The 15,389-nt window shown below is 42.6% G+C and overlaps 1 protein-coding gene across 5 annotated transcripts in view; it reads left to right on the forward strand.

The window, feature by feature from the left end:
- LOC137780258 (pyridoxal kinase-like) overlaps positions 1–15,389 on the forward strand; it is a 98,230-nt gene that overhangs the window by 9,944 nt on the left and 72,897 nt on the right. For 4 of the 5 annotated variants that reach the window (XR_011077127.1, XR_011077128.1, XM_068568724.1 and 1 more), the window contains exons 3-10: positions 1,659–1,763; positions 2,005–2,088; positions 3,605–3,639; positions 4,060–4,145; positions 4,750–4,795; positions 5,117–5,228; positions 5,324–5,460; positions 5,551–5,617. Coding sequence is in view for 3 of the 5 variants with exons in the window: in XM_068568724.1 (XP_068424825.1) it covers positions 1,659–1,763; positions 2,005–2,088; positions 3,605–3,639; positions 4,060–4,145; positions 4,750–4,795; positions 5,117–5,228; positions 5,324–5,460; positions 5,551–5,617 (672 nt within the window). In the remaining 2 variants the exon portion in view is untranslated. Of the gene's footprint in view, positions 1–1,658; positions 1,764–2,004; positions 2,089–3,604; positions 3,640–4,059; positions 4,146–4,749; positions 4,796–5,116; positions 5,229–5,323; positions 5,461–5,550; positions 5,618–6,660; positions 7,134–15,389 lie in introns of those variants that run through there. The other variant, XM_068568723.1, reaches the window with a different exon arrangement.

Raw genomic sequence — 15,389 nt, forward strand, 5'->3', positions numbered from 1 at the left:
ATATCGAAGACGACGCCTGCATCCGAGAGGGAGCGAGAAGGTGAACGGAGAGACAGACACAGAGAGAGAGAGATTTTTTTTAATCGGAGAGACAGACGGACGGACGGACGGAGGGTGGTGGAAAAGACATGAACATAGTCGAGGGAGCAGGAGAGAGAGAGAGAGAGAGAGAGAGCGGTGGTAAACAGCAGCAGGCGTCGTGAATTGCGACAGCAGCGAATGATGACGACAGAAGCAGCTCTTATCTGTAGGCCTGCCTTCACTCTCTCACACACACACACACACACATTCACAGCGCTCTGAATGCTAGTCTCTCTTTCTTAGCCCCTTTGGCTTTCTCCCAGCTTGTTGCTAAGCAACCAGAACCCCCCCCCCCCCCCCCCCCTCTTTTCCTCCACCCCACACTGTCACGTGACCCGGCTGTGACTCACCTGAAGCTGCGACATCATCGGGCCTGCAGCAAACATGTCATACGCAGACAGACGTGCGCCGACGCGCGCTGGCATTAGCATTCCCGCCGCGTTCTTGTACATCCAGAGCGGTACACGCCACACACACTCACACCCAGATGCACACGAATGAAAGTCGATACACACCGCCCTCCACACACACACACACACACACACACACACACACACACACACACATACACACAATGTAGGTGTGTTTGTCAATAGACGGTGTGTGTGTGTGTGTCCTTATCCTCCCCTCGCCTCAGACCCTTGCTGACCAGACTCTGTGTGTGTGTGTGTGTGTGTGTGTGTGTGTGTCTTTTCTTTTCTTTTCTTCGTCCTCCATTCATTGATGTTCACACCACTTGGTTTCAAGTCACATGGGCTAAGAAGGAGCTGGTGCTCTTGAGTCATGCTGGCAGAGAGCATTGTGGGTTTTTTTTTGGAAGAAGTCACCTTTTTCAGTCAAAAACATCTGTGGAACAGCTGGATAGGAGCATGAGTTCAGGCTAAAAGGTGGAGAGAAGCTCAGATTCTAAAAAAAAAAGATGCTAAACAAACTGCGTGAAAATAACTTGCTTCTAATTAGAAAGTCCTGCATTTAAAACCCTGTTTAGAGCGCAGACCATATGGGAGAAACCATAGCAATGGAGCAGCGGCTCTCCTGAAACGCATCCAAGAAAAGTCTCTGGAGTTACAGGAAGGAAATGCTCTGCGTTCGATTGCTCCTTTAACGGTGGATGGATAGTCTTCTTCATAATTTGCTTTACAGGAAGAGAATAGTTTAATGGTCATATAAAAATACAAATACATAGATTTTGTTTGTAAATCGATGCAGAACATGACTGTGTGTGTGATCTCTAGGAGCGACAAGGGCATGTTTCTACACCATGAATATGTTTTGCATGTAAAATATGAATATTTTTTTTTCCCCATCATGTTTAATGTCCAGACTGAAACAGCAGTGTCTGCACATTCCCCGTCAAACCACATTTTATTCTAAGTTTTAAAAGCTTTATCAGGTTAGTGCAGAGTTCTAACGTGTGTGTGTCAGCTATAAGGGGTGTTAACGTACACATTTACAGTGTGTCTGTGCGTGTGTGTGCGTATTTATTTGTGTTGAAGTGTCACTAAAAGCAGTGCAAAAGGTGAGTCAGCAACTTGGCCGCCACAATAACTGCTCTCCTCTCTCTTTCCTCTCTGCAGGTTATTCTCATTGGAAAGGCCAAGTCCTGACAGCCGATGAGCTCCACGTTCTTTACGAGGGCATCAAGCTGAACAACGTTCACCAGTACGACTACGTCTTAACAGGTGATACCTCGCTCTCGTACGTCACCACAGCGCCGCAGCTTTAGCTCCACGTCATTGTGTTTGCATCCAGTTAATCCTCCGTTAATTATCCCTTCGCTCTCCTCCTCCAAAATTCTGCATTTTAATACATTTTCAGTACTTTTTTCTCTTCTTATATGAATGAAAGAGCGTCTGAGTGGCTAAACAATGTGCATTTACATTCCGTCACTGCCTCACGTAATGATGATGATGTTGTGTTCAGGGTACACCAGAGACACGTCCTTCTTGGAGATGGTAGTGGACATAGTGCAGGAGCTCAAGAGAGCCAACCCCAACCTGGTGTACGGTGAGCAGCCGCCTGCTTCAGGCTCCCTCTTCCTACTTGTACTATAAAAAAGTGCAGCGCTATAATTTGTACGTCATCACGAGAAGTGACGCGGTTTAAAAAACGACAAAGTCTGTGTATAGAGACGAGGTCGGGCTGGATGTCCTGCGTGAAACCACAAGTAAACGTCACACTGTGTATGGACGGTTTAACCTTTAATTAGATATCATGAGGAAGAGGATACGTTGCATGTTTTTCATTAAAACATTTTTTTACATCGGTGTCACTGAAAACTGCATTTTTGTGAGCGCTGTAAGTTACTGCGTTTGTTTTGAAATGAATGCATCTTCTGTTTTGTTGTTTCCTCACACTCTGAGCTAACTTTAGGGTTGTGTGTCTTCAAAGGTTAATTGATGCATTTCTGTATAACGTGCAGTTTGTGTTGCTTCAGTTAACATGTAACACTTTGTGTCTCTCGCTGGGTCTAAAAACACAATTTAACTGTAAAATAAAGCGTTATTTTTCAGGGTTTTTCAATGTGAACGTCAGCGAAGGCTGACTTTGTGTGGTCCCCGCTCTGAAGGCTTTATATTAAAAGCTCCTCGGCGCTCTGGAACGTTACATAAAAGAGGCTAAAAAAAGAAAACCTATAGCGGAGCCGGTCAGGTGATATTTCTCTGTGGCTTCGTCACCTTGAGCGACCGCTTCCCCCCGCCGCACGCTGCCACCCCACCCATTGTTGTCTGAAAAATGTGCATTAGTGCGGCTTCGATATGAGGAAAAAACAAACACTTACTCAGCAAATTCAGCCTCTGATTAAAGTGTAAACCCAGCAAATAAACTAAATAATTAATACTGTTAAATATTCAAATGTAGCCTGACGTTGATCCAGATCTCTCTCTCTCTCTCTCTCTCTCTCTCTCTCTCTCTCTCTCTCTCTCCCTCTCTCTCTCTCGGATGACTTTCATCTCATGTTGCATGAATCAGTTTCGCTCACATCACGGCCGTTCGGCCCGTGGACGGCGTGTCGGTGACGACCTCCCGCCGCTGTTCAGAAACAATACGCGACCAGAGGGCGACGGGCGTTTTCATGAGGGCAGAAAGATCCAGTTCCTGATGCATTTTTATTCTGCATTTGGAAACCAGATCTCTTCCTTCTTCTCTCTTGAGAACATTGTTATTAAATACATACATTACGACGACTCAAACAGGGAAAAAGAAGTCTGTAGACAACATTTGAAGTTTAAATTAGCCTTCTATTTCCCATATTACCTTTTTATAAAGTGATAACACTGTCAGTGCTATGGCCACAATATGTTTTTTTTGCCACCCTCTGTACAAATCTTCCATTATTTGTATCTACACAGCTGCTAAAGGTATAATAATAAATACATTATCTTTATTGAAGGGAGTTTCGACGTTGAAAATGAACCTCTTTCCTGTCGTGACTCTCTTACGTGTTCACATCTTCGTAATCCTCTTTCACGCTGCGTTCTTTACGCTCTGACTCTGAATGTTGCTGTTTGTGTCGTTTCAGTATGCGACCCCGTCCTCGGCGACCACGGATCTATGGTGAGATTAGTGTCCTGTAGGTGCACTTATGTTGTGTGTCTGTGTGCGTTTGCCCCTATTAGAAAATGTTCTCTCTTCTTTTTTTACGATTCTTGTGCCTTTAATACGTGTGGGAGGGTTTTAGTGCTCATCCTCGTGTATGTATTTCAGTGTGTTAGTGAGACGGATGGATTATTGTGATCACTACATGCGCAGTGACTCACTCTCCGTGTGTGTGTGTCCGTGTGTGTGTGTTTGTGTGTGTTTTGGGGGATTTAAGATAATATTCTGTCCGTCAGAGCTCATTTAAAACCATGAAAACTGAACCCACTCAGTTATGTGTGTGTAGTCCTTCATGTGGAGCACTATTTGTGTGTGTGTGTGTGTGTGTGTGTTTTGTCGTGTTATGTGACTCTAACCTCCTGCGTGTCGCTCCTCCAGTACGTTCCTCAGAATCTGTATCCGGTCTATAAGAACAAGGTGGTTCCTGTTGCTGACATCATCACTCCGAACCAGTTTGAGGCCGAGTGAGTGCAAGTTTTTATTGTCGTGTATGTAGAGTTGCGTTGACGTTAAATCTAATAAATCTCGCGTCTGTCGTTAACTTCCTCGGTTTGGATTACCTTCATCACCTCGGTGAGTCGCCGTGTGAGCAGCTGAGCGTCAGCAGACGCCATCTTCATGTAACGCCGCTCATGCGCGGTATTGAATATTTTAAATTAGTGGTTTTACACATTTGCGAAGAATTTACAAGGGGAGGAAATAAAAAACACCAAAATGCGGCTCGTCCTTTTTGTTTTACCTTTTTTTAAAACCACGCAGCTTTAAAAGTCGATGTATTTTCAGTCCTGTATCCTGAAGTTTAAATACTTTGTTGTTTATGGCTCCTCATTAAGCGTCTCGGCTCCGTTATCTTTACTGTGCAGCGACGCCCCCTAGTGGTGTTTCCATACATCTGCAGGATCATGTTAAAGCTCTTCCTGTATACCTTGAAGGCTCACTTAACTTGAGGGATTTCTCTTGTGTCTTCCCATCAGTGGATTACGATATTTCAAGGTTTATTGTCTGTTTTTCTGTCCCAAAAACTAGATGTTGAGTGTTACGTTACAGTGCCGTTTGCTTGTGTTGCAGATTATTGACGGGGAAAAACATCAGCACAGAAAAAGACGCCGTGGAGGTAATGGATGCCTCTCTCTACAGTCCTTCTTTTCCTTTCTTACGCATACACATGTCGTTTTTCTGACCAGCACAAAGCATTTAGGGCTGAAAAAAAGATGTAACACAAAGCGCTGTGCCATCAGTGTCTGATTTAATATAGAATATATACAATTCAGTGTCTAAACTTACACCTATATTTGATTGAATATGTATTAAATAACTATTTTTAAAGGATGCTAATTTCAAATTAGCCCCTGGAGTGCCTTCACGTACCCATTTGAGAACGACTAGTCCACAGAATACGCCGTCATGCTGCTTTAAAACACTCGCCTGTCTGCAGGTCATGGACCTCCTGCATGCCATGGGCCCAGACACAGTGGTCATCACCTCCTCCGATCTGCCCTCCAGACTGGGAGACCGCTTCCTCGTGTCGCTCGGCAGCCAGCGCAAGGGTAGGTTCAACCACCGTGTTGTTGCGTGACCTTTATTGTTTCGTTTGCGGCCCCGCCCTCCCTCCAACACGCCGTGTCTTTGTGTGTTCGCTCAGTTCGTCCCGACGGCAGCAGGACGACGCAGAGGGTTCGGATGGAAGTTCACAAAGTAGACGCCGTCTTCGTAGGAACTGGGGATCTGTTCGCGGCTATGCTGCTAGCGTGGACGCACCACTACCCCAACGACCTGAAGGTGAAGATGAAGCGTTTTTAAAAAAAACATCGATCTTTTGGGTTTTGATTTGATTAGAAACGCTCATAACAATCATTCTCTTCTCCCCAGATGGCCTGCGAGAAGACTTTTTCAGTGATGCACCATGTTATCCAGAGGACAATTTCATACGCTCACGGTAAGAAAAGTAGAGCTGAAGCTTTAACTCATATTAGATTAGATATTCCTTTAGTAATCCCGCAGTGGGTATAAATGCAGGATTACAGCAGCAAACAGGTAAAGTGCACACTAGAGACAAAACAAGTAATGAAAATAAACAGAAATAAAACAGTAAAGAATGCACAATAACAATATTATATCAGAATAAAATGTATTTGTACTGCAGAAGCGGTTAAAGTGACCAAAAGTGATTGAAGTGTAATTCAAGTAATCTTGTATTTAAGCAGTTTTGTTGTCAGAGGTTATTGAAAATAGATAGAAGTGGTGATTGGTAGCAATCACTGTTAAATGCGATTAAAAACAGATATTCTTCTTCATCAAATGTTGTTGTTTTTTAAAGCCCTGATTAGATATATTTGCGTTTAATGAGGCGTAATCTCTGAGGACAGCCTTTTAAATCACTCCAACCTCCCGCTGTCTCTACATTGTAACCTCATTAAGTAAATCTGCCCTCGATTTGACGATTAATCCCAGTTTCACTATCGCACTTCTATTTCCAGCTGGGGGAATCAAAACACAAGTTTTTTTTTGCCTCCTCGAATATCTATTTGTGTCCAGTAGATTTTCTGCCATCATTCGGCAATCACAGCTGTGAGGGATCATATATTTAGCTTCAAAGCGCTGAATAGTCTTGTAACGAACACTCCACGCACCACTTACCGTACATCTATCAGGCTCCAGATCATGGCAGGAAAAGGAAGTGCAGACGTAGTCGGTGTGTTGATGTCGCCGCCTACTGACGAGGAATTCAAAGCCCTCGTCACATCCGACGCACGACGACACCTCGCTCGTCTCCAAACTCCTTTTTTTTCCAGGGTTTTAGATTGTATGTTGGAAAAGAAATACAATGATTACAAGTGGCGTAAACATCCCAAAGTGCAAAAAAACTGTAAAAAAAAGATCTCAACTCCCGCCGCTGCTCAGATTGTCCGAACATTTCTTCCATTACAATGTTAATCTCATTGGTCTCTGCATCCCCTCCCCCTTTCCTCTGTCTCTCAGAGTTAGCAGGTCCCGGTCGGAGGCCCAGTCCGCCCCAGCTGGAGCTGAGGATGGTTCAAAGTAAAGCCGACATAGAAGACCCCGCCATAGTCACGGAGGCCACGGTCATATCCTAACATTACCGCCCCCCCCATAAGACTCATGCTAACCTTTGTCCTCTTCACCCCCGTGAATCTCTCTCAAATCCAGTATCTCGGTGAATCTCTCATCGCTGTAAACCTTGACTGTCGTTTCCAAACTTCCAACACCTCATTTATCCAGACTCCTTTGAAAAAAAAAATATACAAAAAACCTTAGTATTGTAACCCCCTGTAGTCCTTTCACCCTAAAAAAACCTCTTTGTCCCTTTTAAAGTCCTCAGTGTCCCGATACCCTTTTACCCCCAGACCCCGTTTTGGAACGAGAGCCATGGATAGACAGAGAGTCAGGTCAGGTTGGACTGTGGCCCTCTCTATGCCGTACATATATATATATATATATATATATATATATATATATATATATATATATATATATATATATATACATATATATATATATATATATATATATATATATATATATATATATATATATATAAAAACAACAACATAATACTGGTAAACTAACAGAGAAACATGAGGTGGGATTTGAAAACTCTGAAAATACATTGGAGGTCTGGTCCTCGGCGCGATACGGGGTATTGTCCTCGATTTTAGAGCGTGTCTCCACAAGCGTGACCACTTTATGATCGGACCTAACCGCCCCCGCTCTATATGCAAATATATGCAAATTAACACTTGAAAATACCAAATTGTTTGTGTTTTTAAATGACTTTACTTTGTTTGTGGCGATCAAACGAAGAAGTCGGCTCGATAGAAACGGAAAGCATCGAGGATAGCAGAAAAAAAGTGTCCGTCTGGTGCGCTATGGCAGCAACACACACACACACACACACACACACATTTGCAGACACACTGCTAAAAACAACGTGGCTGCATGTTGGTGGTCCGGGGGATCGTCTCTCCCGGTGCATCCTGGGTGCTTTCACACCTGCACTTTTAGAGCCGTCCTCTCGCGATCGGACCACCCCGTGACGCATGTTGGTGTCGGGTACAAACGGGGCCACATTTTTGCAGTTTTTATTCCCAAAAAATTTGATTCCAGCTGCTGAATGCTTCCAAAACTCTACCTCTAAATTGTTAAAAAAAAAACTAAAAAAACTTGCCTTTTTGCTTTTTTACTGCCAATCCACTCGACTTGCGGATATCGTTTTTTGGACTTGCACTCCAGCTGCGTTTCTGAACACACACACACACACACACACACACACACACACACACACATATACACACACACACTAGTTGCCAAGTAGCACTGACACTCAGTTGAAGACTAAAAAGGACCAAACGCTGTTTATCCGTGGCTCTGCACACCACTACTTCAACCCCTCCCCCCGTCTTAAAGCAGTGATGTAATGGTGACCAAGTCTAAACCCCATGAGACCCCCTTGAAAATATAACAAAGGAAAAAAAAAAAAAAAAAAAAGGACGCACAATGTATAGTTGATGTATAGATGTTGTACTATAACTGTATTGGACCATCTGTATGATATCTTCTATCTGATCTGTCTATTGGACCATTGTGTTGATTGCTACTGTGCTATAGACCCACACGCACTACAATATCACTCAGAACCAGAGACGTTTTGGGCCGGTTCTGGCACCCGCCGGAGGCTTCTCAGCGGCCCTCCAGTCGTGGTCACGTAATAGTACTAGGTAACCGTCTAATAGTCGTAGTGTGTCGTTGAACTTCTTTAATCGCAGCGCAACAGAAAATTGACAAAAAAAAAAGAATTTAAAAAAAAAAAAGGGAAACCCGAGCCGTCCGAGCGAGAACCTCGGTGCCAGAACCCGACCCACATCCCAGCTCTGGCCCAGAACCCTATATCTGAGAGTTGTGCCACTGGATTTACTGGAGACCTCGAGAGGTTGTGTTTCCCCGTCCCGTCCTTTAGCAGCGCTGTAAATGTTTGTTGTAGAACATGTCTTATCCGGCCGCTTCACACTACAGAAAAGGATACAATATGTATGCGATGCCAGGAGTTTTAATTGTATTAATAACTTCACATTTTGATGATTTGAGATATTTTTATAGTCGATATGGGATCTAACCTTTCTTTAATACCCCCCTAATCTGTCCATTATTGATTTTTATAGATTTCTTTTTTGCCGGCACAATGACATTTATTTGTCACTTTTTCCCAAAACCCGGAAAAAAACATATTCAATTAACAATATTTACAAAAAGAAATAGTTCTATAAAAAAACAACCGTTAAATTCGGGTTACAAGCCGCTACTACCTTCGGTGGGTGTCCCCCCCCCGCTAGCTCCTCGCTGTAGCCAGCCAGCGCTGCTGCTAGCACCCCGCTAGCTCCCGAACATCCACCGAAGGTAGCGGGACCAGCCCCGGCAGCAGCAGCTAGCGGGTAGCTAGCAGCAGCGCTAGCTGGCTACCGCGGGAAGCTAGCGGAGGGACACCCGCCGTAGGCAGTAGCGGCTTGTAACCTGACTTTTACGGTACACGAAATCGCTGTTATCTCCTTGAAGTGACTGTTAAAACACGCAATATAAATGAAGTAAAAAAAGTTTTATGATTCATGTTAGCCGGCTCACTCGGCTACTAAACTAGCTCCCGTAACCTGCCACATTGAAGCAACGATGTTGCTCTCTGATGTTTTTTTTAACGGGCCATTACAGTGTTCTGTTAACCACAGCGGGGGTGCGATCGGGAAAGACGCGGAGGAGAAACAATGGCGGCCGTGAGCCGGTTTTCAAACCGGCGATGTCGCCAGAACTCGGCATGTGCCTTAGCCCGCTGAGCCACAGGAAATGAGATTTTTAATGACACTTTAACACTTTAAAAAAAATTTACCTCAGTAATCTTTGTTGCTTTCTGATTTGAATGTTAAGTAAACTGCTTAAAAAAAAAAAAATTCCACCAATATTTTTATTTGTAAACCAAATAACCGGAGGCTATAAAAACAAAAACAAAAAAAAAACAAGAATCCAGATGCCGTCAGTGTCCCACCTGGGCTGGATGTGCGGTTCTGGGCAGGCCGGTGTAATTCTGTACTGCTGTTGTTTCTCTATGGACTGTACTGTGAAACTGCCTTAGGAACCCGACGTCATGACTCACCACCATACTGCTCACTGAGGGGAGGAAGGAAACATGAGATGTCTTAAATGTAAGGTACCTTTGACTGCGAGTTCCTGTTATGCAGACGGACCCTTGAATCGAGGAGTCGCGAAAATAGCGTCTTTTAATTCTTTTAATTTTTATAAGCAATTATGTTTCCCGTGATTTTCAATCATGACCAGTTTCGAAAATGACAGAAAATTACAATCTCCTTCAAAATTGATTGATTTTGTTTTAGTTTTTTCGACTAAAAAAACCCAAAGATGTAACGCAGAAGGAGCAGCGGAAAAATGATTTAGTCGTTCCTTTCTGTTTTCTAGACTTAAGAGACTTAATCTGACGATGATGGTGGCGGGGAAAAAAAAACAGTCTCATTTTTAGAATTGCAATCGTTCATATTCTGGACTTTTTGCACACTTTTATCATGTTATCGTCACATCGGTAACAGTTCTATCTCCGCTGTGATCAACGTGTGCACAACAGCCCTCTGCTTCCTGCTAACAAGCAGTCAGCCGTACTATTGCGTCAAATAGAAAGTGTGTCTACCTGTCGTGTGTGTGTGTGTGTGTGTGTGTGTGAGAAACTGTGTATATAAATGTCCTCTATGGTCACAGGGTTTTTTGTGTGTATGCGCGTGTAATGAGAGAGAAAATCCCTGAGAAGTAAAACTTAAAAAAAAAAGATTGGGAAGCCACAAAGGTTTAAAAAAAAAAAAAAAAAAAATGGAGACAGGAGTCGTGTAGATGAGGAGGGGAGGAGGTTTGTTCAGGAGGACAATCATTCCGTGACGCAGTGTTGCACCACCTTTCTTTTCTCCCATCTGATCAAACAAATGGAGGGTTTTGTTCCAACGATTCCTCTTCCTCCGCCTGCATGCAGATGTGTGTGTGTGTGTGTGTGTGTGTACGTGTGTGTGTGTGTATGTACACAACTTAACTTCCTGCTCCGCCCTCTTCTTCCATTCCCTCCATTCATAACTTGACCACCTACAATTTTCCTCCACTGAACATCTGGATCGAGTCGCTCCAGCTCTCCGTAAAAACCCTCTGCGGGAATTTTAGAAAATTTCTCGAGACTCGTCCCAAACGAAAAGCAATCAACTCGTCATCGTAGTCGCTGCACAGCACAAGCTGCGACTATTAAGAGGTTAAATGACACGTTCGTCTCGACTTCCAATGCTTTGTAAGTGGAGGTTTGAGTTTGATGTATTGATACACGAATACATGGAGAAATATGCAAGATTGGTAGTTTTTACTATGACTAACCAGTGACGTCTCTGCGTGGTGACTCGTTTGCAAGACCTTCAAATAATCAACGCAGTTTGGGCTCCAACCGAGTCGGCTCAAGTGTTGTGTAGTTTTTTTAACTGACGGTGTTGAGACTAGAGTACCAAACAGTTCCTATCCAGCAGAAACAGAACGTGAGCCAAAACTTAAAATACTGTTTCTAAACATACCAGAAGAGTTGCTTTTTGGGCCGAGCATGAAGCGTTTCATCAAATTCGTTGAGTTAGTCGAGAACAGCTGCCGGGAAAGCCGGGACGTTCGGTTTTTCGGCAGTTCTGGCAAAACCCTTTCACATTAAAAGGCATTTAATTCAGAGTCTGGAGTACGCTTCTGTCTGGAGCTCGACAATAACCGAGCGGGACTCACACGGGAGACCAAACTTCACCGTCTCTGTTCGTCTGTAAACTAGATGCTTACTACAACCGTGTGCTCGATGCTCCACCAGTGTCCACGCTTCGACCCTCCACACCTCATATCTCCCCTCCTCTGTGCACCTGATGCGATAGACCCTCTCATCCTCATCCGTTTGGTTACAAAATGGCTGCCACAAAAAAAAAAGAAACCTACGATGGTCCAACCGTCTGTCCGCCGTGGTCCTCTCCTCCCGATTGACAGTTTTGTCTCCGCCATCTTGTTTTTTTCTTTTTGTTGTTTTTTTTTTTTCTGTTCTTGGTGGCCAAAACAAAAACGAGGAAATGTAATAATCATTGTTCGGTAACTGTTTTTAGTGCTATGTTTTTGGAGAGTTACGAGTATTTTCTAACATGTTACAATAAAAGATTGTAGTGTACAAATTCACATTTATAAAATATATATATATAGATATATATGAGAAATGTATGTTCTAATGCAATAAAGAGAGATTAAGAATTATGAAAATCGGATCACTGATTATTATCATTTTATTTTATTTCACTTCCTGTTTTACATGCTGGTAGTCCGTTTCTGTAACTGCATTTTGAATTTGTGGCACAAATATTTAACGAAAGCAAGAAGAAGAATAATCTCCCTTTTGTCTTTGTGATAGGTTTTGCCGCTGAAAACAAATTTGTCAACTTTTTTTTGTCCGTATAAGCTTAACTTAATTTGAGACGAACCTTTCACTACCGATCAGCTGCAGTTGGAGAAACCTCCTTAATACCGTTGGTGTTTATGGAGTAGTCATCGTTTACATAATACAAACTAATATCAATCTGATTAATAGGACTCAAACCGTCTCAGTGCGGCACCTCTTAATGCCAATCGACTGGTCTAGTCTCTGAAACAAGATGTCATGGTCGCTGGTGTCGAATGCAACACGAAGGTCTAACAAGAAAAGTAGACGAGTCCTTTATCTGATGCAACTAGAAGGTCATTAGTAACTGTCACCAGTGCCTCCGGGCTACGATGCTTTCTAAATCCTGACTGAAAGTTACGTAGAAAGTCACACAACTGGTGGTTTGCGACTATTTTCTCAAGGATCTTGGAGGGGAAGGGTTTAGAGATCGGCCTGTAGTTAGTTAGCCAACACCTCCTGGATCCAGAGTGGGCTTCTTTTGAAGAGGTTTAATTACAGCTACTTTTTGAAGGACTGCGGTGCTTTGTCTTTACGGCGCCTTTACGTCCATATATGGTCACTTTTGTTCATTGGTTGCAAAAATCAAGACTTGTGTACGCTTCTTGGATTTGGTTTACGCCACCGACGTAGTCGATGCATCCATTGAGGAAGATGCAACCGTGGAACGCCCGAGGCTCTCCGTTGCGGTCCGCTCGAACACCATATTAGCATTTTCGCAGTTCCATACAACCAGGGCACAAACAAAGGGCACTGATCAGGAACTATAGGAGAAGGTACTGCTTCCTTCTCTTCCACGTATCTAATCAACAACACCTCTTTCTGTTCAGACCGGGGGAATCCATCCCTTTAGCAGGTTGATGTGCATTGTTTTGAGTCGCTATCTCATACGTGCTAGGACCTTTTTTTTTCTGTTTTACCACATAAAGGCTCTTGCCAGAGCTAGAAGTTTGCTATCTGGTGTTGGGAGCATTACCAAGACTTTCTGTCCCTGATGGTGAAGCGGTCCGCTCCACGCCAACGGCATCCAGCACGCCGTCCTCCGTCACGGAGCCGGTGTTGGCGTAATCCACAATGAGGATCATGATGTCGGGCGACACCTGGAAGATTGATGAAGATTCACCGCAGAAGAGATCTCTGTGGGCTTTAAGATCAGAGGTGTGTGACGGCCTTTTTTCGAATACTTTCACATCTTCTGGTGTTCCACCAATTTAATATAACATGGTGCCACTCAAGGAAACAATATTATAATTTAATCTATTCATACAGCACTTTCATTTTCAGCACCGCAGCTCAATCAAATAAATAGGAAGTAATCAAAACAGTCATACTTTTAGAAACAAAGTAGATGGAAGTGGCAGAACGCCAATTGTATAATGAAAGTGACTTCTATATGTATTTTATAGCCAATATTCAACAACTAATAAATAAACATTGAGTGAATAAGTAAGGTATGTATGGTTTTTAAAAAAAGAACAAGAGGTAATTTCTTATTCCACCCTTTTGTTTGTTTTCTCAAAATCTGGCGCTTCATTACCCGATAATGAAATGCCACCTTTTATTTTTATTTTTTCTTCCCAAACTTCAATGCCAACATTCAGACTTAACACGGCTCCTCCCGAGCCACAAAAGATCAACTTTTAATTAAGTTGAATCCAATATTCTCTCTTCTTTCACCATCTTCTAAAAAAAAAAAAAAACGTTAGCTGCTAAAACACAACACACATTGTCATTCACAAAGGTTTTTTGAAGAAACGCCTGATGTCTACCTTTCTACAGCAGTCTGAGAACTGTGAATATCTTTCTAACTTTGCCGAACTATGGCTACATCAACGTTTTTTGCTGCTAGCTTAGCATTTCTGATCTAAAGTGCAGCGTGGGAATGCTAACGAAAGCGCAAAGCTACTTGCTACCTTACGAAAACAAACTTCATTACAAAAACCAACGTAAGGACTTGTTCCTTCAGGGGAATGCTAAGCAGTTTATCCTAAAAGTAATTTTAGCCCTTAAAACGGCGCACTCTGACTTCCGGTTTATTTTTGCCTTCAAAATCAAAGTACCTTGGCAAAAACTTGCAACAAAAAAAAAAAAAAAAATTGATTGGCAAACTTTCTAACTTCAGCACATAGTTACTTACAACCACTAATACAGCAAATATTGCAAATGCAGCAAATATTTAAAGAAATATTGGCGTAAAGGACAGCAGCTCGTGAAACGCAGTTTTTTACAAGTTCAAAAATGATTTGCAGCTGATGGCAACCAACGGACAAGAGTTGATGACCAATTTATACATTTTTTTAACTATTATTTTTAACTAAAAATACTGTATTAGAAAACTGTATTTTTTTCCTCCTTAGCTTTCAAGTGTTTTTGCAGCTCATTGTGTCTCTTACTTTCTTTTTGTTCTGCCAATAACGAACAAATGTGTTCTGTGACACTGATATTTTATGACTTAGTTTGTACTCTATCTGAATATAACAAACACAAGCTGTCACCACTAGATGGCAGTACAACACTAGGAAAGCACAGAGCACAGGCCTGAATACAATAAATACAAGCTGTCACCACTAGATGGCAGTACAACACTAGGAAAGCACAGCGCACAGGCCGATGACACTTAGTCTACATGTGAAACATAATTGTGTGTGTGTTTCAGTCTGTCTGGCACTTTTTGTCCGTCTGTTTCTCTTTCTCTCTGTCCGTCTGCGTCTCTGTGAAGAGGATATGAAAGAGCACTTTAAGATGAGTAATGCAAGCTGCCTGTCAGACGCCTCGTATCGCATAGCTCATTTAATGACATTTTGTAAAATTCATCACTTCCTTTCCCATCCTGAGTAAATCATTACTCAAAGTTCATCTGTATATCTGTAATTTATTGGGAATAATTTAGTGCATCAGGTTGCTGTCAATCACGCTCTTGCGTTACCAAATACCCTTTAAAATCTCCATTTTTTTTTTTAGATCAGTCAATTTCGCCGCTTTCAAAAGGCAGATATCTGATTTCAGAATGAAACTTACTTTCCTTGTTGCTGAAAAGGTCATTCGGTTGAGGAACGGCGCGCTCGGCAGGAAGCCGACAACAAACTGCTAACAGAAATGTAGAGTGTGCCTTTAGAAGTAATGTTTTCTCATTTACTGGAGAGGCAGCGCCGAGGTTACACTCTATTCTGTGTGTTTATCATAAACCTCTACTTATTTAAAAATGTGCTTA

The sequence above is a fragment of the Clinocottus analis genome, unplaced genomic scaffold, assembly GCF_023055335.1.
Source record: "Clinocottus analis isolate CAN_PGR_092001 unplaced genomic scaffold, fCliAna1.0.p SCAF_8, whole genome shotgun sequence".
NCBI lineage: Eukaryota > Metazoa > Chordata > Actinopteri > Perciformes > Cottidae > Clinocottus > Clinocottus analis.